The 26,398-nt window shown below is 41.6% G+C and overlaps 1 protein-coding gene across 3 annotated transcripts; it reads left to right on the top strand.

The window, feature by feature from the left end:
- The first annotated feature begins 278 nt into the window (after window positions 1-278).
- On the top strand, window positions 279-22,278 carry PRKAR1A (protein kinase cAMP-dependent type I regulatory subunit alpha). Of its 3 annotated transcripts, none has more exons than XM_059148011.1 (11): window positions 279-428; window positions 3,678-3,860; window positions 9,181-9,351; window positions 10,200-10,291; window positions 10,493-10,554; window positions 14,287-14,333; window positions 15,445-15,603; window positions 16,852-16,912; window positions 18,082-18,203; window positions 19,358-19,439; window positions 19,755-22,278. In XM_059148011.1, the coding sequence occupies exons 2-11, from the start codon at window positions 3,684-3,686 to the stop codon at window positions 19,925-19,927; spliced, it is 1,146 nt and encodes a 381-aa protein (XP_059003994.1). In that variant the 5' UTR covers window positions 279-428; window positions 3,678-3,683; the 3' UTR covers window positions 19,928-22,278. The 3 variants fall into 3 exon arrangements, with proteins under 3 accessions (XP_059003994.1, XP_059003995.1, XP_059003996.1); XM_059148012.1 differs by lacking the exon at window positions 279-428 and adding an exon at window positions 615-793; XM_059148013.1 differs by lacking the exon at window positions 279-428 and adding an exon at window positions 3,361-3,454.
- The last annotated feature ends 4,120 nt before the right edge of the window (window positions 22,279-26,398 follow it).

Genomic DNA, 26,398 nt, shown 5'->3' with positions numbered 1-26,398 from the left:
GATGCGCTGGCCGGGCGTGCGCATCCTGCGCACCCGCCCGCGCTCGGCCAGCGCCGCAGCTGCCGCAGATCCGCCGGGGCCGCCGCCTCCTCCGGGGCCTGGAAACGGCAGGAATCTCCTCACCCCGGCCCCGCGTCCTCTCCCGGCGGGGGCCGCCGGGCGGAGTCGCCCACCTGTCATCCGAGACGCCCCACGTGGGGCGGCCCGGCTGCGGGGGAGGGAGGGGGTGGGGGTTGAAAAGGGAGGGAGAGACCGAGGCCGAGGCGGCGAGGGTGGGGGGAAGGCCGGAGCGCGAGCGGGGCGGAGCGGAGCGAGGCGTGGAGGCCCGGGGCCGGGGAGGGAGAGCCGGGGGCTCCCACAGCCGCGCCGAGAAGGGGCGAAGAGCGGAGGGAGAATCAAGGGGACCCGCGGCGTCCAGGGCGGGACTGGTAAGGGGGCAGCGCCGGGCTGGAGAGAGCGGAATGGATGACAGGCGGCCGAGAGCAAGGGGCTGAGAACAGGGACGGGGTTAGAGGGAAAGAAGAGCAGAAGAACGATTCCAGGGCGTGGAGGGGCGGAAGGGGAGCTCGGGCCGCCGCGCCTTTAAGGTTGCCAAGGCGACGGCTCTGGCCAGAGCGAGGCGCATTGACGTCAGCAGCCGAGCGCTGATTGGCTGCGGCAGGGTCGTTTCCGGTGGAGCCGCCGCCGAGCCGCTATCGCTGAGTAGAGCTGGGCTGGGAGGGAAGCGCCGGGACAGCTCAGCTAGCCGTAGCCTCGCACCCGCTGCCCCGTGTCCGCCGCAGCCCGTCCCCAGGTGAGTGGGGTCGGTGGGGAGCCCCGACGCGCCCCGCTTCGCCACCCCGCCACCCGTTCGGGGGCGCTGGACCGATCCAAGATGGCGTCACGGGGAGCGACCTGCAGGGGGACGGCCGCACCCCCCTGCCCCTCCCCGGCCCCGGCGGGCGCCTCCCCGCGGGCCTCACGCCCCGGGCCGCGCCCCCGACCCCGAGTCCGCGGCCCCGAGGGCCCCAGGCCGCCGGGGCTGCTGCTCCGGTGCCGGGCTCACCGGCCGCCCGGGCCGTGCGCCCTCCCCGCGCTCCGCGGCGCTCGGGCCCCCGGCCCTCTGCGGCCCTCGCGCCCCGGCCGCCTCCGCCCCCGCGCGCAGCGGCCTCTGCGCTCGCCCTCCCCCATTTCCTGAAGGACATCCCTTCGATTTTACTGGAATCCGCCATCGTGTTCCCCAGCCCTGCTGGCTGGTCTTGAGACCCGGCTGTTGTCGTTTTTCTTTCTAGAGAGTGTCTCCTTGTCATCTCCAGCAGGGGCTTGGCCTCTCCTGCGTGGGATTCCACCCCCATCCCACCCCCACCGCCACCCCCACCCCCCGGATTGCAGCCGGCCTCCTAAATTTGTCCCTGTTCGCCTCCCCTTTCCCGATCGGCCCCTCCCTCCCCCTTCTCCGTCCCCCCGTCTTTTCGCCACCATTGTGGCCGTCCGACTAGAGGAGGATGAAGGAAGGATAGGCCTCCCTTCTTCGCTCTGTGGCCACGACTGTGGCAGGAGTGAAGTGAAGGGCACTCTGCTGTCCTTCCTCTCGAAAAGAAGTACGTGGTACCTCTTAACCCCTGCAGCGCAGCGCAGCGCAGGTGAGATACCAAACCGCTACTCTCAGAGGTTCTCAGGAGCCTGGGCTTTCCGACCGGAGGAAGGAAAAGAGAACAGTTCCTCGGGAGGACCCCAGAGGAGGTGTTCCTGGCAGGTCTGAAGGGGCTGCGCTCTGAATCAGCACGTTTCTCGAAAGTGTGCTAGGTATTTCCTCGCGTGAAATCCCTCTGCAGCTGATTCGGATCGCCGTTGAATTGACGAAAGAAAAGATCGGAGTTGTCATCTTGGGAGTAGATACAATGCAGTGAAAGTTTGAAAGTAGTTACGTAATTTTTGGGGGGTTGGGGAGAAGCTACAATGTTGAGCTCTTTAGTTTTATGAACAAGTACGGAGTTTATCTAGGTGTATTCGATTAAAAGTATTCAGTCTGTTAAATTTGGATTAAGGGGTTCACATGATGACTGCGTTAATCTTGGGGCATTTTTTTGTTAAGGTGCTGCCTTAAGAAATCAGTGTGTTCTTTTTTAATACATAATTTTGTTTCAAACAAAAAGCCAATTTCACTTCTTAGACACGGTTCTCTCATTTCTACCAGCACAAAACCTGATCTTTGAACGGTTTCTCTGATCAGTTGAATAAATGTATTGGTATTCGGGAAATACGTCTGAGTATTTTGAAGCATAAAAGGTCTGATTTATCATTGTTGTTGGTGGGCTTTGGTATTTGAAATGCAGAAAATTCTACTGAAGTGGATTATTAGTTCATAGGATTGTCTGACCTGGAAAAGTGTCTGGTATAAATCCAAAGTAAATGAAGCTTTTTTTTTTTTTTTTTTTTTTTATTGTATATTTTTGAAGTAGCATGATTCTTTTTCTGTGACTTTTAGTTTAGTTGCTTGTCAGGGAGCTATAGACTTTCTCATGGTCATTTAGTCTGTTATCACCTTTATCATGAAAGTTGTCAAAACAAAATGAGTAACAGTGTAGCACTTTGGCTTTTGACCCTGGTATTTTATATCTTTTTTCTTTCAAATTTACAATTTCATCTCTGATTTTGAGTGCATTGCATTTCGAAAAGACTGATGCGTATTGAATTCAGTTAGGGGGAGAGGACCTCACTTTTATTTTCTAATCTCAGTTGCTTAATAATAAGGAGTTGCAAGGAAGGTAATTTATGACTGTTAAATTATTATGTTTTTAATTCCAGGGTAAAGTCTGCTGCTCACTCTTCTATTTTTACATCAAGGTAGTTTGAATCCTCTAAAATTCATTAAATGCAATTTATCTGTTGACTCTTCATGTAAGTTTAAAATTTAACCTATTCTAGCATTTTTCTGTCCAGTTGAAGAAAATGTTTTGACATTTACCTCTCCAAATCTTTTATGATTTTTACTTGGTAAGGTTTTTTTGTTTGCTTTGTTTTATTTATTTTTTTTTCCCGTTAAGGATTTTTTTCTCTTACCAGTGTGTTAGTGCAATGTTATTTAGGGCTGGAATTTTATAGAAGTGTCTGGAATAAAAGGCTGCTTTTATTGGGGGTTCCTTTTTTGTTTTTTAAATTTTTGATTATGCTTGTAGTTGGCTAATCAGATCCTTTGCTCCAGTGGTTTGCTGGGTGACAGTAGGACACTCCCCCAGGATAGGAGGTACATACAGGGAATGTCAGATGCTCTTCATTGTGCTTACTTGCTTTCACTTAGAGCCAGCTTGTGAGCCCTTGTAATTCTCAGTCCTGTTTACCATTTACACACTTCCTACGTCATCATGATTTCTTTTGCAGGGGGAGAACTGAATGAAATTCCCTTAAGGGCCTCACTCCTCAGCAGTTCACCTCTGCAGGGGATAGTGGCTCATACTTCCTCCCAGGAGCTCAGGTTCTTGCCTTTTACTGTTGCTTCCTGCAGAACCCAAGTGAAACCCTTCTTTGGGAGAATGCTGTTTTCCCAAGTATTTTATTCCTGAGCCCCCACTTCCTGTGTTAGGAAAAAAAAAATCTTCTTAATCAGTTGGCTGATGAATTTATTAAGCCAAAGGCCAAATTGGCATTTGCTCTTTATAAATAGTTCACACAAGCATATGTGTGTTTCTTCCTTGTAGAGAACCATGGCGTCTGGCAGCACCACCGCCAGCGAGGAGGAGCGCAGCCTCCGGGAATGCGAGCTCTATGTCCAGAAGCACAACATTCAGGCGCTGCTCAAGGATTCTATTGTGCAGTTGTGCACTGCCCGACCTGAGAGACCCATGGCATTCCTCAGGGAATACTTTGAGAGGCTGGAGAAGGTAAAAATAAATGCTGGGAGAAGATGACCCTGGCAATTGTTAAACGTGATGCTGTAGAATGTTGTTAATCTGTACCATTTGGCAGAAAAGAATTCTGACCAAATAGGAAATCTGAAACAGAATTTCCAAAAAGAAATGCAGTTAAGGCATTTGTAGTGACTTTTAACTTTGTGATCAATAGAATTTATCAGAAAACAAACCCATATGCTAAGTTTAGTTGGGTAACAGAGGGCTTCTGCATGTAGTTCCTTGTAACTATTTTAATCCATAAAATTGATTAAAATAACTAATTAGATACAATTGACCAGAAGTAGCAGTTGTATGACAAGAAATTCTACAGTACTTGAAAGCAGTGAATGCTTCAGCAAAACAAGTAAACTGGGTAAACCTTATCTCACCTTTTAAAACCAATGTAATGAAGCATTTGAGTCCAGTTTCTGACTGATACATCAGAAATTCTGAATTAGAGATGTCCATATTAGTACAGATACCAATTTATCTCAGATGAGTCCACTCTAAGGCAGAGACGTTAAGATTGATGGTTGTCAGAATTTTACTTTATTTACAATTTGGGTCAGGACGTTATTCCTCTTGAAAAAAAATTAATTCAGTTTTTATTCTTTGTTCATCCTCATTGTGTGTATGTCACTGTGACCTAAGCATATAGCTTATGCTTTTCTAAGCAAAATGATAATCAAGAGCAATGCTTCAATTCACTTCCCTTAAGAAATGATGAATGAGAAAGTCTGGAATGTTAAATGTTTTGAGTAGTTTGATTTGTTTTTTTGTGAATCAACAAGATGAAGTTTTGATGTGGTTCATAATAATTGTGAACCAATAGGGATGCATTTCTTAGGTATATGATCATTAATTATCTAATTGTATAATAGAAATGTTTGTAATACATCCGCTCTGTTTGGACAATCTTTTAAGTAGCGTACTTTATTACTGAAAGAATCTGTTTATACTGGGATTTAAAAAATGTTTGATAGCTCCCTGATCAGACATTTGCTACTGTTTTCTTGAAAAGCTGTTTGTTAAAATTGGTGTTTAGTAAATGATTAAAATAATTAACAACAAAAAACAACTATTCAGCCCCCATAAATATAGCCTTGCTGTCTTAGAATTGTGGTAGAAAGTCTGTTTTTCTCCTTTTTAAGCAATTTCCAAATAGTTAGTGAAATACTGTAGAGCCAGGCTGCAGTGGGCGTTCCCTGTTTTGAAATAAAGTGTGTTCCTGGAGATCTGGTCCTGAAATGGGTCACTGTAAGGTGATCCCTCTTCCTTTCGGACATCAATAGAAACCATTAAATGAGGGAATGAAGTTGGTGAGACATTAAGTGTGTGTCTTTTTATAGGGAGTGTTGAATGTGTGGTGCTAGTTTCAAAGCCTGGGCTTAACTGTAATGCTGTTTAAGCACTAACCAGCAGGGAAGGCAAGAAATCATTATTAAATAGTTTTTTTGCGCATGGGATTTTTACATTTAACGTATGTTATTTGGCTTCCCTACCTTTTTAACAAAAGTCAGAGCTGAACATACTCTTTCCTGTAACTCCAGGATCTTGATTCACTCACGCACATTCCTTTAGCGGGGCTTGAATGTTGCTATCTGGGCTTTCAAGCAACCAGATTTTTAGCTTTTCAGCAGATCATTGTTCTGTACATTAGGTGTTAGGTGTATATGTCTGAAAATATACAATCACGTTCTTGTCCCCTCCTTTCCTGTGTTAGCCATGGGTCATGTACCCTCAGCTACTCAATGAGAACTGTGCCAAAAGAGTCACAGTTGGTCCATTGAAAGTGTCTGCATTTTGCTTTAGGCTTTCTCCTGGAATTTAAATTCTCATTTCCTCATATATTGGCACTTTGCCTGTCTGATAGATCAGAGGAATTTTAATAGCTGTGTCCACTGAGTGGCTCCTATGGGCCAGGTACTGTCTGAAGTGCTTTGCATACACACATACTCATTATTTTAAATGTGTGAGGTAGGTGATCACCACCATTTTGAGAGGTAGCAGTTAAAACTAAGAAATGAAGTAATGTGGTTGTGGTCTTGCGGTGTAGAGTTAGACCTTGTGGCAGCATACAGGCACCCCCCCCCCGCCCCCCAGTGGCTCACTACAAAAGATCTTATTTCTGTATCACGTGTAGCCCTTCTGGGCTCAGCCCATCCTGTCTTCTTGACTCCACAGGTCTTGTTCTGGGGCTGAGTGGAAGGAGCAGTCGCTCTATAGAGCACGCTGTTGTCAAGGCAGGGAAGGACCTGAAGCTCAAGGGGGCAGACCGTAGAAGGGGACAGTGTGGCATGTCTGCTTATATTCCATGGCCAAGGCAAGTCATATGGCCAAGCCCCAAGTCCATTTGGAAGTTTATTTCATCTGCAGGGTAGAGTGGAATGGCAGTGGCAGAGAGGGAACGAGTAATTGTTGAGAACATGTTAAGTGAGTGTTGAGGGGAGTGTGAACTTAGAACTCGAGAACTTCAGAAGTGCCGGTGTCTAGTTTGTTTGTGTCTAGTGTTTTTTGTTTTTTGTTTTTTTTATTGCTTTTGTTTTAATAAGTGGGACAACTAAAGAGGGAAGAGACTGACAGCCGAATGACAACAGCAAGAAAAAGGATATAAAAATGTATCATAATCTGTACTAGAATGTGCTCTCAGTTAATGGCTCTGAGTGGTCAAGATGAGGTTGTATCTGATTGCCGTTTAAAGATAATCCATGAAACAGTTAAAAATCACCATGCTTTCAGTACTTGAAAATTATTTTAAAAATTCACTTAGGTGTAGTTCCAAATGAGATGTTATTTGTATAATTTTTCATGATATTTTTATGAAATGCCAATGCCTGGTTTTGAGGGATAGAGTGTGTTTTACTTATGGTCTTAAACTAAATTTGGGGAAACTGGATTTTTACAGCTATAGCTACAGTTTTAGAGTATGAAATGGGAGAATCTTACTGGTGTTGGCATCACCAACATTGGAAAATGAAGTGAGTTTTCTGAAAAATGTATTTTAAAATATTGATTACATATTTGCTCATGGTTCAGAATTTTACAGGTACAAAGGGTATGACAATTAAATAGAATGGAATATATGCAATATACTGCATTTTCTATTTAACTGTGTGTTAACATAGCATATAATATGTAAGATATGTTTTATATATGTACAAATTATACATTATTATATAATAATATATAAAATATTTTAAAAAAAGTCTCCTTCCCACTCCATTGTCTTCCTTGAATATAGCCAGTTTTCCATAGATTATATAAAGGCATTTACCTACAAATTCAGTTATAAAAGAGCTGCTTACTTTCCCAACAGGTGCATGGCATTCCATTGTATGGGTAGACTATAGTTTATTTAATCACTCCTCTGAAGATCATTTTGTTTCTACTGTTTTACTATTATAAACAACGATATGATGAATAACTTTGTACGTATCTTTCCATATCTTGAAATAAATTTCCAGAAGTAGAATTAACGGATTATTTGGTCAAAAAGTAGACTCAGGCATGCCTGGGTGGCTTTAATTTGTTAAGTGTGTGCCTTCTGCTCAGGTCACGATTCCAGGAACCTGGGATTGAGCCCTGCATCCGGCTTCCTCATCAGTGGAGAGCCCCCCTCTCCCTGTCCCTCAGCCTTTCCCCTCTGCTTGTGTGCCCACGCGCCTGCTCACTCTCTATAAATGAAAATAAATATCTTTTAAAAAAAGAAGTCAATGCATTTGTAATTAAGTAGACAAATGTATTAACTGTTTCATTATATGTTTTTCTTACGGTGGTTTCTTTTTCTTAATTTGAAAATTAGAAAATCCAGAGAAAAGAGAAAAATAAATCCAAACCTTCCTTCCAGAAAAGAATAAAAATCAGGCATGATTTTACTAATAGAAACTAACATCATTAATACCTTAATGTTTATCATCCTAGGCTTTGTTCCTGCATGTATAAGTTCTTTTCTTTGTCTTGATGCCTAAAGCAGGGCTAAATACCATGTAGGAGAAAAAGTAAGCATCTTAATTTCTTTTATTATTATTATAAGTTTTTTTTTTAAAAAGACTATTAGAGAGAGTGCTTGTGCACAAACCAGCGGAGGGGCGGAGAGAAAGGGGAACCGAATTTGTGGCCGAGCAGGGAGCCCACATGAGGGGCTCGGCCTCACGACCCGGAGATTATGACCTGAACCAAAACCAAGAGTCTGATGCTTAACTGAGAACCCAGGCACCCTTCTTTTAATTTAAAAGAAATTAAAAAAAATTTTTTTTTTATCAAAACGTTTTCTGAAATTATCAGTGAATGCTAGTAAGTTCATTTAGAATTTGAAAGATGGTTTAGAAATTCTGGAGAATGAGTTAAGTGAATGAGCGTATAGTAGAGAACATAATCTTATTTATAGGAGGCACAATAACCCGTTCTTTACTGCAGAGTTAAGAGGGATTTCTAAGCCCTAGATCTGAAAAAGAAGAATGTTAGAGTTTATTTCAGTTTTTATATGAATTGGTTTAATGAGTTCGAAGACAACTAAACTTCTCTTGGTTTTAATTTTGTCATAAACTCTGATAATAAGAAGGCTTCCAGTTCTCTAGGAGAGGTATTGGTAGATCTAATCTTATTTAAATTCTTGGTTACCATCACATCATTTCATTGTTTGTTTCTCTTTGAGACTCCAGCAAGAATATAAATTCTACAGGCTTAGGATTCTTTCCTGTTAGTTTTGACAGTATTTTCCTAGCATATACTTGACATGGCAGATCTAGAGACTTCTTCCTGAGTTAATGAAATAATCCAGTAACCCCAACATTCTTCTATCACTTTGCTGTAGCTTAGTGGTTATTTCTAGGTAATATGCTTCTTGTGTGTGTGTGTGTGTGTGTGGTATGTGTATGTTTGGGGGGGGTGGTTCATGCTTCATGCTGTCTGTAGCAGCATACAAAACCCCCAAGATTTTGTTTTCAGTTTTGTTACTATTATGTACATTATAAAGCCTTGTTGTCAATCTGTTACCATAACAAGTAATAACAACCATTTTTTATTTGTGGGTTGAGTCTGTATTAATGGCTTTTCATTAAAAAGTACAGTATCTGTTACTGTCTGAGGAAACAGTATGTCCTTTCAGAGTATCTCTTTTCAAACTTGACTCACTGTTTTTGCATTTGGAATTGGTATTTCCCGCTTTCACATCGGTAACAGAGGAAGAGCTTTGAAGTGATGGACATTGGTTCTTACTGTGATAGGAGAATACCAGGTTTACATCCTGAATGATCTCGTTTTATAAGCTGGCAATGTTTTTGTTTTGTTTTTTGTTTTTTGTTTTTTTCAGGAGGAGGCAAAACAGATTCAGAATCTGCAGAAAGCAAGCTCCCGTGCGGATTCGAGGGAGGATGAAATCTCTCCTCCTCCGCCCAACCCCGTGGTTAAGGGCCGGAGGCGCCGCGGTGCTATCAGCGCGGAAGTGTACACGGAGGAAGATGCCGCATCCTACGTTAGGAAGGTAGGCTTGCCGCCCTCGCCCTGGGGAGGCTTGCCCAGGACCCCGTGGTCTCAGCTGACCTCCGTGGGTGAATGCAAGTGCTATTTTGAAGAGTAAAGCGTGGACAGGATGGGCTGTGCTTCACGCTTCACAGTTCTTGGGTACTGGCGAACAGGCTTGCTGTAATAACGTGCTGTCCGAGCAAGTGACTAACGGTGATGGTCAGACAGTGAGTAATGGCGTTTGGGGGGTTTCCCTTTCCATGTGAGGTTGCAGTAGAAGAAGCAGGCAGTACTCTTTTTTTCTCTTGAGTCCTGGTTGGTTTTTTGACATCCTATAATTCATGTTGTGACTTTTTTAACCGTTTATCATCTAAGTTTCATTCTTTTGACTCTGCTTTAGAGTTAGCCATCTATTTCCAGTTACGGTGTTAAGTCAAATGGGGGAGAGAATTGTGCTGGCAAGAGGCTTACGAAACTAGTAGTACGTGATCACGGTTAAGAAATGGCTAAGTGTCATAAAATGCTTAGTGCTGCCGCAGAATAGTCACCTTGGTTAAGGTGCCGATGGTTTCTTTATTTGTTGACTGGAACCCAAACATCAGCCTTTAAATACAGGCTTGGTTGTAGGCAAGGGGATTAATTAGTCAATATTTATTGAGTACTTTAATATTTAATAAAGTACTTTAATATTGAATAAAGTATTGAGTACTTTATAGATCAAAGATATTACAAGTGTGTTGTGTTAAATACTTAACACAAAGTGGAGTTGTTTAAATACCGTAATGTATCTTGACATTCAGTTGAAATGCATGTTCAAACATGCTCTGCTTTTGATTTATGGAATTGTTACTGGACCTTCTTTTCTAGGTTATACCAAAAGATTATAAGACGATGGCTGCTTTGGCCAAAGCCATTGAGAAGAATGTGCTCTTTTCTCATCTTGATGATAATGAGAGAAGGTAGGTGCAGGTTCTTTTTATTTCAGTACAGTGGTGGCCCCACACTAGTCGCATCATTGTTGCAAGTTTTAAGACTCTTAATAATTGTTTTCCTGAGGACAGTCCAGGCTGAAAATCTGGGCGCTTTAAGTCTAAAGTTAATATTTGCAATCTGTAGAAGACGCAGATGGGGTCTAACTTGAGGCCTTCTCTCTCTTGCAGTGATATTTTTGATGCCATGTTTCCGGTTTCCTTTATTGCTGGAGAGACTGTTATTCAGCAAGGTAAGGGCTTAGTGCCTCCCCTGTGTCCTGTAGTGCTGTGGGAAGTTGGTATTCCTCCTTCAGTCTACCATTTTCTTCTGTCTTAATACTACTGGATTTTCCTATTTTTATTTCTTTCCTTTTTTTTTTTCTGTGAGTATAGTTGACACACAGTGTTATTTTAGTTTCAGGTGTGCCACTTAGTGGTTTGACAAGTTTATACATGATGCTGTGTTCACCGCATTTATAGTATCATTTGTTCCTTTATCAGTATTATAGTATTGTTGATTGTATTCCTTATGCTGTCTCTTTTATTCGTATGATTTATTCATTCCTTAACTGGAAGCCTGTACCTCCCACTCCCCTTCACCCATTTGCCCAACCCCCCACTACCTTTCTCTTCTGGCAACCATCAGTTTGTTCTCTGTATTTATGGGCCTGATTCTGCTTTTTGATTGTTTATTCATTTGTAGGTGTGTGTGTTTGCTTTTGGTTTTTTCTTTTTTTAAAATCCCGCTTAGGAGTGGAATAATGCGGTATTTATCTTTCTCAGTCTGACTTATTTTGCTTAGCATAGTACCCTTTGGGTCCATCCATGCTGTTTAATATGGCACCATCTCATCCATTTTTATGGTTGTATAATATTTCATTGTGTATATACACCAAGTTTTCCTAGTCCATTCATCTATTGATGGCCGCTTCGGTTACTTCCGTATCTTGGTTATTGTAAACAGTGCTACAGTAAATAATAGGGGTCCATATATCTTTTCAAATTAGTGTTTTCATTTTTTTCTGGTTAATAACCAATAGTGGGATTATTGGATTATATGGTATTTCTATTTATAGTTTTTTTTTAAAAGATTTTATTTATTTATTTATTTGTCAGAGCGCGCACGCTTGCACTCTGCGCGAGTGAGTACACAGGCAGCAGAGCGGAGAAGCAGGCTCCCTGCTGAGCAAGGAGCCCAATGCGGGACTCGATCCCAGGACCCTGGGATCATGACCTGAGCCAAAGGCAGCAGCTTAACCGACTGAGCCACCCAGGCATCCCTAATTTTTTGAGAAACGTCCATACCTTTTAAAATAGTGGCTGTACCAATTTATATTTCCCCCAACAGTGCAGTGATATTGTGTCATCTGCAACGAGGGGTCCTTTTTCTCTGCATCCTCCCCAGCACTTCTTATTTCTTGTCATTTTGATTTTAGCTGTTATAACTGGTATTAGGTGAAACTTCCTTGTGGTTTTGATTTGTATTTCCCTGATGATTAGTGATGTTGAACATCTTTTCATGAGCCTGTTGTTCATGTATATGTCTTTGGGAGAATGTCTGTTCAGATCCCCTACCCCATTTTTTAATCAGATTGTATCTTTTTTGGTGTAGAGTTTATAAGTTCTTAATGTATTTCAGATATTAACCCTTTATTGGATATATGATTTGCACATATCTTCTCTTGTTCGGTAGATTGTTTTTTTGTTAGTGGTTTCCTTTGCTATGCAAAAGCTTTTTATTTCGATGTAGTCCCTTGCTTTAGGAGACATATCTAGAAAAATGTTGTTACAGCCAATGGTAGAGAAATTATTACCTGTATTACACTCTCTTACAGGATTTTTATGGTTTCAGATCTCACATGTAGGTCTTTAATCCATTTCGTGTTTATTTTTGTGTATGGTGTTCTTTTCCATGGAGCTGTCCAGTTTTCCCAGCGTAATTTTTTGAAGAACCTGTCCTTCCCCCAGTATACATTCTCGCTTCTTTTGTCATAGATCAGTTGGTCATATACTTGTGGGTTTATTTCTGGGCTCTCACTTCTGTTCTATTGATGGGTGTGTCCCTTTTTTTGCTGTACTACACTATTTGGATCACTACAGCTTTGTAGTGTATCTTGGAATCTATCTGGTATTGTGATACCTCCAGCTTTGTTGTTTTTTTCTTCAGGATTGCTTTGGTTATTTGGGATTTTCTGTGGTTCCATACAGATTTTAGTATTACTTGTTCTAGTTTTGTGAAGAATGCTGTGTTGGTATTTTGATAGGCATTATATTGAGTCTGTAGATTGCTTTGGGTGGTAGGGGCAGTTTAGCAGTGTAACTCTTCCAGTCTATGATGAAATATTTTTGTTTTTGTCATCTTCAATTTCATTCATTAGTGTTTTATAGTTTTTGGAGTATAGCTCTTTCACCTCTTTGTTTTATTCCTTGGTATTTTGTTCTTTTTTGGTGCAATTGTAAATGGTGTTTTTAAAATTTCTCTTCCGGCTTTGTTGTTACTGTATGGAAAGGCTATTTATTTCTGGCTTTTAATTTTGTATCCTGCCACTTTACTGAATTCATTTATTACTTCTGATAGTTTTTTGTTGGCATCTTTAGGATTTTCTGTATATAATATTGTGTCATCTGCAAATAGTGACAGTTTAAATTTCTTTACCCATTTGTTTTTCTTGTCTGATTGCTGTGGCTAGGACTTCCAGTACTGTGTTAGAAAAAGTGGTGAGAGTGAACATCCTTGTCGTGTTCCTGACCTTAGAGGGAAGCTGTCAGTTTTTCACCATTGAGTATGATGTTAGCTTAGCTGTGGGTTTTCATATATGGCCTTGAATATATTGAGGTATGTTCCCTGTAGAGTTCATACCTCCTCAAACTATTCCAAAAAGTAGAAGAGGAAGAAAAGCTTCCAGATACATGCTATAAGGCCAGCATTACCCTGATACCAGAACCAGACAAAGACACCACCAAAAAAGAGAACTATAGTCCAATCTCACTGAGAATGTAGTTGCAGCAATCCTAAACAAAGTAATAGCATGAAGCAATGCATTAAAAAGACTGTTCACCACAATCAGGTGGATTTATTCTGTGGATGTGAGGATGGGTCAGGATTCACAAATCAATCAATATCATACACCACATCAGCAAAATGACAAAAGTCATATCATCAAACTAAGTGATCCTATTTTTTTTAAAGTTAAAATCCTTTGAAATAAAAGGTACAATTTCCCTTAAGGACTACTATTTTTCTAATATCTGATACAGTTTTGTTTATACTAACGCTTAAAAAATATTCTTATGTTTTAATTTTGAATGTCGTGTGGGATTTCAGAACCATATGTCTTCCATATATCCTTTATATTCGTTATTAAGCACGTACAGAGTAAAATAATGTAGGAAGTAGCAAAGCATTTGCATTCTTAATCATATAGCCCATCTATTTATAAGGTTCTGGGCCTTCTACTGATTCTTAGCCTTTTTGCCCGGTATATGGACATGGATCTAACTTTATGGGTATCTGCCTGTCCCCCTCCCCGCCCCAGCCTTTTAAAATGCCTTTTAAAATTTATTCTCGAATACTTTCATCACGGGTCTCCGTAATCCATGTCTTCTCCAGGTTGGTGACAGTCTGATGTTTTGTTACTTTCTGAGTTGTTTCTTGTTTTGTGGTTACAAATGACGTAGCAATTAAAATATTTGTACACATGTGGCTTTTTTTTTTCCCCCAGAGATATTCTTCAATAGGAGATGACTAAAAACATTGATCAGTTTGATCAGTTTTATGGCTTTAAAAACATATTGCTGGACTTTTTTTCCCCTGAAAGGTTATGTTAGTTTATAACACAGTTTCTCTCATCACCTGTATAAAATAAGTTTATTTATTATTTTATATTAACTTGGTAGTTCTAATATATGTTTCTTTAATTTATATTGCACATCTGACATTTTTACTCTTTTTTTTTTTTTTTTTCATTTTTACTCTTTTTTAGGTGACGAAGGTGATAACTTCTATGTGATTGATCAAGGAGAGATGGATGTAAGATTTAATAATAGCAAAAATATATTGATGATTGTAGAAGTTAATGTGCTGATATTTATTACTATTAAGAGTTTTTGAAGGGCTTGTATAACTCTTACATGTCAAATTCCATCAACATTTTTGCTAAATATTTTAATGATACAGAGAAACTTTAAACTACTGAAGATAATTTCTTTAGCTAGACATTAGGTTTTTTTTTTTTTTTTTTGGAGAGAGAAAGCATGCATGCATGCTTGAGAGTCGGGGGAGGAGGAGGGGCAGAGGGAGAGAGAGGCAGATTATGTGCCCAGCACCTATGTGGAGCTCTGTCTCACAACCCTGAGATCATGACCCGACCAGAACTCAAGAGTCAGACATTGAACCAGCAGCCACCCAGGTGCCTCTTGGTTTAAATCTTGCTGGAGTCACGGTTGAGGTGTTTGTGTGTGCTCTGTGGTAAGGCAGATGAGAGAGTCTCAGTCCTACGTGGTCATTAGCTCTGAGACTTGGTATAGCTTTCTCGATTCTGTGAGTCTTGTTTACAAGTGAAATGCGGATAATAACAGCATTGCTGTCAAGGATTATTAGACAGTTCAGTGCCTCCTGCAGGTGAGATGCTTAGCACAGTTCCGTGACGCAGCACTCTGAGTGTACGTGATGGTTAATGCTGTTTACCTTTTTGTCCTGGTCATCCCTATGGGAACCTTTTTCTTATCTGGTAATTAAACCAGGTAATTCACAGACACTCTGGGTTTATTTAATTCACCCTCAAACAGCAACTGCTTTGCTATGCTTTCTCAAAACCATATATTCTATTCTTTGAAACAAAGTTCAAGATTCTGTGCCCTTAGAAAGTTTTGTGGATTTTTTTTTTTTTTTAAGATTTTATTTATTTATCTGACAGAGAGAGACCACAAGTAGGCAGAGAGGCAGGCAGAGAGAGAGAGGAGGAAGCAGGCTCCCTGCTGAGTCCCGATGCGGGACTCAGTCCCAGGACCCTGAGATCATGACCTGAGCCGAAGGCAGCGGCGTAACCCACTGAGCCACCCAGGCGCCCCTGTGGATTTTTAATAGTCCTTTGTTTGCTGTGTATGTGGAAAAAACTCATTCTTTGTCATTTGTGTTTTAGGTCTATGTCAACAATGAATGGGCAACCAGTGTTGGGGAGGGAGGGAGCTTTGGGGAACTTGCTTTGATCTATGGAACACCTAGAGCCGCCACTGTCAAAGCAAAGACGAATGTGAAATTGTGGGGAATTGACCGAGACAGCTACAGAAGAATCCTCATGGTGAGACAGCGTGGATTTTCGCGTGCAATTTAGGATTTCAATCTGTGTAACTGATGTTTGAGTAATATCACCAGATCTTGTAGAACGAATGTCTGGCCAGAAAAAGCATAGGAAACAATTGTGTAATGGCCAGGTCCCACTTGGAGGTCTGTCCAGTTGCCGATCTTTACTTATTTGAACCTTGCGCTGAGATAGCTTGATAGGTGTTACTTCTAAGTGCATCAAGTGACTTAAAGCTAGTCAGAAGTAATCCGCTTCCCTAAACTGCCGGTGAGTTATCTGTAGTGCAGATGTCCCCTTTCACTGAAGGAGTAAACAAATAATAAAACCACTGGAATATTCTGCTGATGTAGGCAGACTTTTTGAGAACTTCTCCGTGGATTTATAGAGTAGCTGTAGATTTAAGTGCCAGCTAATGGCATGAGTCCTCTTGAGTGATTTCTGTAAATTTGCGCAGTGCCTGTCTGGCTGTTTGACAATATGCACTTGAGTGTATTCTGAATATTTGTGTTTTTGGGGAATATGTGTGGACAGTTAAATGTATACGTGCATGTGACGACGTTGCAGAGGACGGTGTTTCCCTCTCACTTTCCCCCAGGTGTATTTAACCTCACAGATAAGACACCTAGGGTTAGGTTTGGGTGATGGCACTGTTTTTGGTGGGAGGTCTAGAAATGGTAGCAGTTTTATTTCCTCACTTCTGTGGAGGGTTGGGGTTGTGGGGAAGAACCCTGGGCTAGAGATATGTTCAGCTATAGTCACACATATAACTTTTTTTTTTTTAAACTGATTATTTATTTGGCATTTCACTAATTGGTGATTTTAGGCACCTTCTTTGGCCATATGCCTGATGTTATACTTTTTTTTGAGGAGGGGAGTGGTGAGGGGGAAGGAACAGGTAGAGAGAGAATCCCAAGCAGGCTCCCTGCCCAGCACACAGAGCCTGACCTGGGGCTCGATCTCACAACCCCAACATTACGGCCTGAACCAAAATCAGGAGTCGGACTCAACTGAGCCATCCAGGTCCCCTAGCTTGGCGTTACTTTGAAGAATGAGATACTAAGCTTTTTATTGAGCTGAACAGAGGATTTACCATCAGCAACCAGAAGAAAAATAATCATGTATCAAGAAGCAACAGCAAGCGTTAACTTTTTTTTTAAGTTTACTTAATACTCAGTATTTATTAGCTCACAGCATTATGTGATAATTAACACATTTTTGAGATGACTTTGTTTTTTTCGTTTATAGGGAAGCACTCTGAGAAAGCGGAAGATGTATGAGGAGTTTCTTAGTAAAGTATCTATTTTAGGTGAGTTTTGGAAGATTGCACAGACAATCAGTAAATTGAAGTGTTGGTGATAGTTAAGAAGAACCTATTGCATTTCATAAAAACTGCTCTGGTTATCAAGTCACCTCCCCCCCCCCCCTTTTTTTTCTTTCTTTCTTTTTTTTGCTAATAGTAATGAAAAACACATGGGATACAAAGTTGAAGTTTGACTAAGTTAGAAGTAATTTTACAGCGTATTTAATTTGATAGTATATGACAGACCTCTTAATTAGAAATGGTGGGCTTGAGAAAAGCTTCTTGGATTTGTGTGCTCTGCATTCCTCTAGGAGAGGCAGAGAGGCTGAAAGTGTCCTCCTTTGACAGTGGACACTAGTAATCGTTCCCCCTACGGTGTCTGTCTCTTTCGCTCCATTGGTGAGTTTATTGATAGGTTCAGGACAGTGAGTATTGCTAAGAATGCCTTTTCCCTGTAGAAAGATTAGGTGCCATTTTTTGACTTTTCTCTGAAAAAGTGCTAGAATTGTGAAGTTTAGAGTAAAGCAGGTTAACTTGAGATAATTGTATATATTTTCTTTTGTGGCCTTAGGGTGTGGTTACAACTTGTTCTTCCCTGGGAGGGGTTGTGTGCTGATTCTTAGGTAATAGCCTTCTGCCATTGTTTTGTTAGAGCAAATGGACTTTTTCCCTTATTTTTCCTTTCTCCAAAAGGATTACATTTCGTTCGTGACTTGAGTTTCAGTTTGGCCTTTGAGAGCTGATATCACTGTCAGTTCTCCTTGTTGGCTTCATAAGTAAATTCAACTTGGGATTTAAATAGATAAGTTATTTCCGTGAACCTTTGGAATAGTACAGTTGATACTTTCACTTCTGGGTCTTGTAGGTTAGATTCGCATTGATGGTATTCATTAGGAAGACTTACTGATTACATTTTTTAAACTCCTTTACCATTGAGTGCAGTTGGTACAAATTAAAATGGCCACTGGACTACTGAAGTAAGGGTCTGAGGGTCGTCTGTAAGTAAGAGGAAGATCTGGGTGAGATTTGAGGTAATTGAAGAGAGGTCCTGTGTTTAATCTGTAACACTGGATATCGAATGGGCATGGCTGTTTGATTGATTCTCCTTGTAGTTTATTTTTTGACATTTTTAGCAGTGACAGTGTGGAGAAATTCTTTTGATTCTTGCTTTTCAGAATCTCTGGACAAGTGGGAACGTCTCACGGTAGCCGACGCACTGGAACCGGTTCAGTTTGAAGATGGGCAGAAGATTGTGGTGCAGGGAGAGCCAGGGGATGAGTTCTTCATTATTTTAGAGGTAAAGGGATCTGTGTTTGATGCTTAAAAAAAAAGAAAAGAAAAATTGTAAGAGATTTTGTAAAATTATAAAATTATAAGAGAAAAAAAGGGCCCAATTCTGATTTATAGTTTGATTTTTTTAAAAGAATATCTGACAGTTTTATTTAAAAATTATCTTTCACTTTGAAGTGGTGCTGTTTGGTTTTCTCCCAGGTCACGACATTTTATTTCATTTATTAATTTTTAAAAAGATTTTAAAAAATTTTTTTGAGAGGGAGAGAGAGGGGAGTGGGGTAGGCAGAAGCTGACTCCCTGCTGAGCAGGGAGCCTGATGTGGGGCTCCATCCCAGGACCCTGGGACCATGACCTGAGCTAAAGGCAGACACCTGATGGACTGAGCCACCTAGGCGCCCAAGTCACCACGTTTTAAATGAGTTTGAGTCAGAATTCTGGAAGGGATATTCATGAAGTAATAGCCTGACCTACTCAGTCCTTATGCAAGCCAAATGAAACTCAGCCATGTAGCTTAACTCTTACGGATCTGTACCATCCTTGTTAAAATCCTATGTTTGGACTGTTTGGCAAACAAGGATTAAAGGCAGGTATTTCAGTTGTAATAGTTACTGTGTTTTATATCTTCACAATTCATGGAAGTGTGTAACAGTTGCTCTCGCCTGCCAAGCAGAGCCAAAGAGCAGATTTTCTGTGACAGTGGCGCAGTAGGTGCTGACGGATAATTCAGGAGTTGCCCTCTTTCTCTGGAGTGCCAGTTGGGAAGTCATCGAGGCTTTTGTGAACCTTCGGGTTTGTATTGCAAAGACTCCGCTCTTGTTAGAGTGCCAAAGTGACAGACAGTGTGTAAATGAATGGGTATGCTGTTCCTTGTAACATTTTATTTATAAAAACTGACCTTGGTTCTGGCCCTCTGGCCGCAGTTTGCTAACCTGAGTCTGAGCCCCCAGGGTTCCTCCGTGTGATGAGGAGACCCTCCCAGTGGGGGCTCCTGGTGTGACGCTTCGCAGTCGTCTTTTATATGGGTGGGAAGATGGAAATCGCTGCTGAATCATTTTTTTGGATTTTTAAGTTTTTTTTAACAAAGTAGCCGGAATTGCATTGGACATTGTCACCCTGGTTTTAAAGTATTTGTTTTGCTGTTTGGTGATTGTATTGTAGGGTTCAGCTGCTGTGCTGCAGCGTCGGTCAGAAAACGAAGAGTTTGTTGAAGTGGGAAGACTCGGGCCTTCTGATTATTTCGGTATGTGGATTTCCTTGAACTAAATACATAGTTAAGTCACCTTTCAGTGAGATAGCGGTCTCCATAGTCTTTCTTAGTTTTGTTGAAGTTTATTTTTTAATCGCAGTCTCTCAGAGAGAGGTTTTGGAGTGCCTGCCTTTAACCTGTTAATACTCAAGTTACTGATTGTCTCCTGTCTACCAGGTTGTTTTTTTTTAAGTGCAGATGTGTGGTTTGTCCTAGTTTACTGAGTCATTAAGACAGAGAAGCCTGGCTTTCTCACTGCCGGCGGTCCGTGTCGGTGCTCACCGGCCCCGTGTCTTCTCCCCTCGCCAGGTGAGATCGCGCTCCTGATGAACCGCCCTCGCGCCGCCACGGTGGTGGCTCGTGGCCCTCTGAAGTGCGTGAAGCTGGACCGACCCAGATTCGAACGTGTTCTCGGCCCGTGCTCAGATATCCTCAAACGAAACATCCAGCAGTACAACAGTTTCGTGTCTCTGTCTGTCTGAGATCGGCCTCCTGTGCCTCCCTTTCCTCCTCCCCCACCCCCGGTCCGGGCTTCACCCCTGCAGACTGCTTTCTCTTCTTCGCAGCGCCACGTGGCCGCTGGTACCGCAGCTTCTCGTCTGTTTCTATTCAAAGTTGCTTTTATTGCACCGTTTTTAATTTGGAGCATTGATTGAATGCTCAGGCACAGTTAAATAAATAGAAAGAGTTCTGTGGAGACCTCGCTGTTACTGCTTCTCTGTGTGCAGTGTTAGTGTTCGACCTAGGCAGCGCGTGCCCTGCTTTCCGGTGAGGGCGCAGCCCTGCGCTGCGCGGAGTACCGTAGAGTAACGGTGTCCCAGTGCAAGATTTGTTTTTTTAAGTGACATGATTTTCCAGTTATCATAAGCATATTTTAGACTGTGGCCATATATGCTGTGTTTCTTTATAGAATAAATGATTTCTCATTAAGCTCTGAGGATTAGGAAAAACAGATCTGGAAAAATCTTAGTATAGTAGAAAGACATCTGCCTGTGTTTAAACTAGTTTAAGGGTGGAAAAGTGCCCATTTTTGCTAGTTATTGGATGGATAATGGTCTATTGAGTTTTGTTTTGTTTTGTTTTTTTTTTTTTTTCCTCTTAAGCAGAATTTTTGTCAAGCTCATCCGCCTGGTTTTGTCTGTCTCATGTTCGTGTTTCCTCCAATTCTGAAACGTGTGGGTGTGGCTATCTGTGCCTGCCTTTGGAGTTTGAAACCAAATCGTAGACTGCAAATACTGAGTTGTGATTTAACTGTGTCTGCCTCAGCTCAAATATTGCGATTAGACCTTTCTTTATCCAGCTAGTGCCAAATATTGATCACCAGATGCTGAATCGGGAGTGAGAATTTGAGGTCTACAGTCTAGGTTAACTTAGAGCTTTGGCTGAGTGTATGACGTCCTTCAGTTGGCTCCAGGATTCTCTCCTGTGCTCCCTGGACGCTGGCTGCCGGAGACGGAGTTGGCTGGGAGAGGGCAGGACAGATGAAACAGACGTCCCAACAGAAGAATGGAGGTGATGTTGGTGAAGGAGAAATGCCGGGGGGACAAAGTTCAGTGTTGGGGACTCTGTCCCACTAACTTCATTGGGACACGAGATTTGGGAAGAAGTGTTTTATTTTGGTTTTCCCTTTTTCCCTTTTTATGTCAGCTAGGATTTGTGGTGGTTGGGGGGTGGGGGTGGGTGTGTCTGTGTTGTTTCAGAGTGGTCTACAAGGCCATCCTGCTGAAAAGGTCTGCTTTTTTATTTAGCGTTTATTTTCTGTGGCAAACTTCTTTTGTAAAAAACTTGTTTTGAGTCTTAATTGTTTTCCAGTATTTTCCAGCCTTATCATCCTTATATGTTACATTATTCCATGTGCACCAATGATACCCAGCAGTTTATTTTTATTATTGTTGATTTTTTTTTTTTTAATTTCAAAATTTCACCGTTCTGTAACGTTAGGCACTTTTATTTTCATTATGATTTATATATAATGTAGGGGTTATATTTGGGAGTGACTGCAAGCATTTTTTTCCATTTGTGTGCAACTGGCTCTGATTATTAATCCTCTCTCCTACCCTGTCCTGGGTCATTTAAATTGGTCGTGATTTAGTTTCATAGATTTGAACAGTTTTAGGTTGTTAATAAGTTTGGAGGATAGATCTGGGAAAGAGGTTTTATTTACATTTTAGTGTGAGATAGAAAGCCGCCTTATTACAAATTCTTTTATGTTTCAAAATAATCTATATTAAATGAGGGTTTTCTGACCTGTACTTTGTGTTTAGCTACCTTTTTCTATTTAAAAAAATTAAGAATAAAAGTTATGTTCTTATTAGCTTAAAGCTTGATTTGATCTTTGTTTAAATGCCAAAACTGTACTTAAATGAATTATTTAGAATGCCATAAATTTGCACAGTTCTCATATGTGTATATAATCATGTTCATGTATATTTAGATACATTTAATGCTTTCTAAATGAGTTTTGCTCTTAAATCATTTGGCTTGCTGTTTACTCCCTTTTGTAGTTTTTAATCTAAGGAATTTTAAGTCTAAATTTAATAATTAATCACATTTAAAGCTTTCTCTTTGTGCAATCTAAGAAAATGTGAGAAATCACAATTGGTGTAGTTTGTCTTAGTTGATATTCAGGGCTTTAGAAGTCATTATTTCTGGGCGTGGTGAGTGAATTTAAGAGACCTACTGCTCTAGAAAGTATAGATGGCCAAAGGACCATTTTGTATCGTTTCCTGGTTACTAGTCTGATTATACTGTGTGTGCTAATATACTCTATTCTTTTTGTTATAGATTGTCTTAACGGTAGGTGAAGTAATAAAAAAAGATTAAATAATTTAAATCCTTAAATGAATCAGTTTTTCTTCCCCTCTTCCTTTCTTTCTTGTCTTCTGCCCCTTCACCCCCAGAAACTTTGAATCTGGTGGGCAAGAATGAAAATCAAGAGTGAATTATGGGGTTAGTGTTTTGAAAGAATGTTTGTTTTCAGTGTTTTCCAATCCATTCCAAAGAATGAATCTCAGATCCTTACCTGAAGTGTGATTGAGTTGAAGCAGATCTCTTTACTAGTAATGGAAGGAAAAGATTAAATCAGAAGCCAAAAGAGTGCCTTTTTATTCCAGACGGACTGGTTCTCTGGTCTCAGAACTTTGCCAGACTTCATGGGAGCTGTCATTTCTGGATCAGCATACTTTGTGGTTTAAATTTAATACATGCCTTTGGGTATTTTTTACGTATATTTTACATTCATGAAGTCTTACTTCTGATAGTCCTCGTATTTCTGAGATGATTAAGTTGTACTCATTAGTTAGTTGGTATTCATTCCTTCATATCCAGTGAAGTTGGAGGTGTGTCGTATTCTAGAACATTCTTTAATTTGTGCTGCTTTGTAACAGATGTACTTTTGTCTGGATTTAGTAGCCCCTTCCCTTAGCTCACTGGAGGGGGGAACATTCAGAGCCACCACAGAATATAACTGAGGAGAACTTCTTCAGATTGACTGTCCTGGTTCTAATTTTATTCTCCTAGAACTCTGGCTCACGTGGAGTTGTTTTTTGTTTTTTAATGACTTAAATATTGACATTTATTTATTTATTTTTAAATATTGACATTTTAAAATTGAAGTAGCATGATGTTTATTTCCTTAGTACTGCTTTATCTCCATAACCACAAATTAATAACTGAACATTTTTGTATTTTTGTTCCGCCCAGGCAGAGTATTTCTAAATGGGCGAGGACACCATCGAGAGGCAGTGGCCAGAACACCATTTAATGTGTCCCCCAAAGTCATGTCATACGCTGCAGCTAGGAGATTGTGAAAGGGAGTCTTAAAGCTCCCTTCTAACCTTGTGGAGCTTACACGTAGAAATCAATATTATTGTGTACATTTAATGTTAGAATTTGTTAACATTAAGTTCAGAGCTGTGACTTCATCCTGAGTCGACCTAAATCTCAAACCCCTAATGAGTTTAATTTTTTCGTTGTGTGACAATTTCTGCCAATTTAGCTCAAGTAGCTTTGTGATTCTCGAAGCCACCACTAGATGGAGGGTGTTTGTTTTTATCCTCTTGGTGAACGTCAAAGGAGTTACAGTTCATCATCCTCACTCATGGTGTTGTCTTTGCGAATTCTGTGAATTTGTCTACCTGCTAAAACTTATTAGTAACCCCCAAATCAGTACTCGGAGCACTTTCCCTGTTCCCCACATGTGGGCGGAGCGGCAGAGACTTTGATTCTCCGGACCTGACACACGCATCCGTCTGCGCTCCGAACAGCGCCGCTCTGCCCTGTGCTTCCGGCGCTGCTGCTGCCATCGCGGTCCGCCTCGCAGCGGTCTGTCCGGGGCTACGCCAGCATTTTTGCACTTCCTGTTGGTGATGCCAGTACTTAAAATGGCTCCCTGAGTGTCGTGCTAAAGTGCTGGCTAGTGTTCCTGAGGTCGAGGAGGCCGGGATCTGTGTCTTGTAGAGAAAGTAAGTGTAGTAAGTAGCTTCTTTTAAGGCCTGAGTTATGTTGGCTTCAAGGTCAGTGTCTAAATCAGCAGTACATAGTGTGGTGTCTTGAACACACCCTAACACCTCAGACAAGGTTATGTACTGATTTAGGGCCAAAATTTAACTAGAGTCTCTCCGGAACCTCAACCCTGTATTTCCTCTAGGCAGACGGGTCTGTCTCCACTAATCTGGTGTCGGTGGTGACTTTACAAAACCACCATGAGTAAGAGAACCTGCCTGCATTTTTTACAGTCTTCAAACTCAGATTGTCCTCCTGGCTTTTGGGCAGGCAAAGCTGAGTTCCTTCATGCCTCTTTCCCCACCAGTTTTTGTACTGACCATTCCCTTTCATTTTTCATTTCCTTGTCTGTAGTAATGTGGAAAGTTTTATAAAGAGGAGAATTTTTATGTGATGGGCAGTTGAACGGCGGTCCAGAATGGACATGTTGGAAGAACCTGACAGTTCTAAGAAAGTAGTCTTTTGTCCCCCGGCGTTTTTGACAAATGATAGAGTCTTAGTCTTTGCATTATTGAAAAAATAATGGAGTATTTAAGTAAAAAATTGGGTAACTTGGTACCTTACATATTGTGGTCAAACTCCATTCTATTACTCTTTTTTTTTTTTTTTTTTTTTTTTTTTTTTTTTTTTCCATTCTATTACTCTTTGCAAAATACACCACAGCGTTTATTCTAGGCCGTATAAAAGCCAGTGCCTTGTCCTCCAAGTGGCTGGATTTGAGACAGAGCTGTGGCTTACCTTCCTGTCCTCAGGCTCAGCGGTTGACACCCCAGGCCACTCTGTGCTGTTCTTTGAACATCTCTGCCTGAATCCTTTTCTGCCGTCCCTCTGTGTGCAATTACCTGGTTTCTCTGCCCGAAGACAATTGTCTGGAAGTAGGAGACCATTCCCGGAGTGGGAAGCCCTGATCGCGGCAGAGCCCGCAGGTGATGGAAGTCTCCGGGGGAAGGGTCTACCAAAGGGTTGAGTTGTTTTTTGTTTTTTGTTTTTGTTTTTTACATAAACCACCATAGCTTCACAGACTGATTGAAGTGCTGTTGGGTTTTTGTAGGACTGTGGAAAGAAAACTTGAGCGTACGCTTAAATCATTGAGTTGTGTGATTTTGTGAGACCGTTTTTTCTGTGACCCTCGGAGGTCAGGGATTCAGTGTGTGTGTCGGGGAGGCTGGGAGAGCTGTCTGCCGACACCTGGGAAGAGCCCCGCGGAGGGCATTGGCGTTACTGTCCTGGAGACGCAGGGTCGGGGTAATGCACCAGGGATGTGGGGTACCGGCTGGGTCAGAAAGACTCATGTCACTTTTCAGCAGATGACCTCTCTGCTCCCTGACCTGCAGCCCCCTGCCTCACACTTCTAGAATTTGAGCTACTGGCCTTTAATGGGGAAGTGGATGTGCTGAAAGCAACTGTTTTTACTGGTTGATTGACTGACAAGTCACTCCATAGTATGAATACATTCCTATCATTTGGGTTTTCAGACATGAATTACGGGATAAGAAACAGAGCCTGCTGTGACAGTTCTCTCAGATGTTGGCAGGTCAGTAGGGAGAAGGCGGAGGGGGTGGGATCCCTGATGTGTCCGTTTTTAAGGGAGGCTTCAAAAGTCAACTTGAAGGGCGCCTGGCTGGCTAAGTTGGTGAAGCATCTGCCTTCGGCTCAGGTCATGATCCCTGGGATCAAGGCCCCCATTGGGCTCCCTACTCAGTGGGGAGTCTGCTCTCTCTCCCTCTGGCCCAACTCGTGCTCTCTTTTGTTCACTCTCAAATAAATAAAATATTAAAAAAAAAAAAAAGGTCAACTTGATTGAGTCCTTTTTTGATAAAGCCACTGAGGGGAGGGACATCTAGAGTGTCAGGCCTCTTCAGAGAGCCTCCTGCTGCTTTTGGGGGCAGGGGGGTGACCGTTCCAGGACCTTATGGGAGAGAGGATTGTGGTAGGTGGGCAGTGGGAGGCCCTGGCTTTTCTCCTGCCCGAGTCCAGGCTCATGCACCTGCTGGGCCCATTCTGCTGTTCCCCTTCAAGACTACTGGTTTTCCTTCCGGTACAATTCTTTCTCTCCTTGCTGGAGGCTAAATCTGACATAGTTGTTGTTTTGGTTGGTGTTTAAATATTCTTCAGATTGAAAACATCCCTTTTCAGATATTCTGAGCAAATTCCTCTGTTATTTTTACCCCTTGCAACAATGTTTCCAAGAAATTACTTTTGGACTGGTCAAGGGATTCCTGTATTCAGCTGGGCCACAGTGACTGGGGCAGAAATAGAAAGGGTGAAGTCTACTTCGGACCAGTTTGAAAGCTACCATATTTAGATTTTTTTTTTTTTTTTTTTTTGGTCTGCTCCTGAGATGCCAAGTGTTTTATCTGGGTCAGAAATTATCCTTGTAAACAATAAAAAAAGAAAAGAAAAGAAAAATTATCCTTGTAGACACAGTAAGGATCTGGAGGTCAGCTAGG

The sequence above is a fragment of the Mustela lutreola genome, chromosome 15 (genome assembly GCF_030435805.1).
Source record: "Mustela lutreola isolate mMusLut2 chromosome 15, mMusLut2.pri, whole genome shotgun sequence".
NCBI lineage: Eukaryota > Metazoa > Chordata > Mammalia > Carnivora > Mustelidae > Mustela > Mustela lutreola.
Note: the sequence above shows the minus strand (reverse complement) of the source record. Positions and strands in the feature narration are given on the sequence as shown.

Bases quoted from the DNA above. Each gene is read 5' to 3' on its own strand.
- PRKAR1A (XM_059148011.1), top strand. From the start codon at position 3,684: ATGGCGTCTGGCAGCACCACCGCCAGCGAGGAGGAGCGCAGCCTCCGG. The intron at 9,352-10,199 runs GTAGGCTTGCCG...CTTCTTTTCTAG, and splicing joins CCGCATCCTACGTTAGGAAG to GTTATACCAAAAGATTATAA. The intron at 10,292-10,492 runs GTAGGTGCAGGT...TCTCTCTTGCAG, and splicing joins CTTGATGATAATGAGAGAAG to TGATATTTTTGATGCCATGT.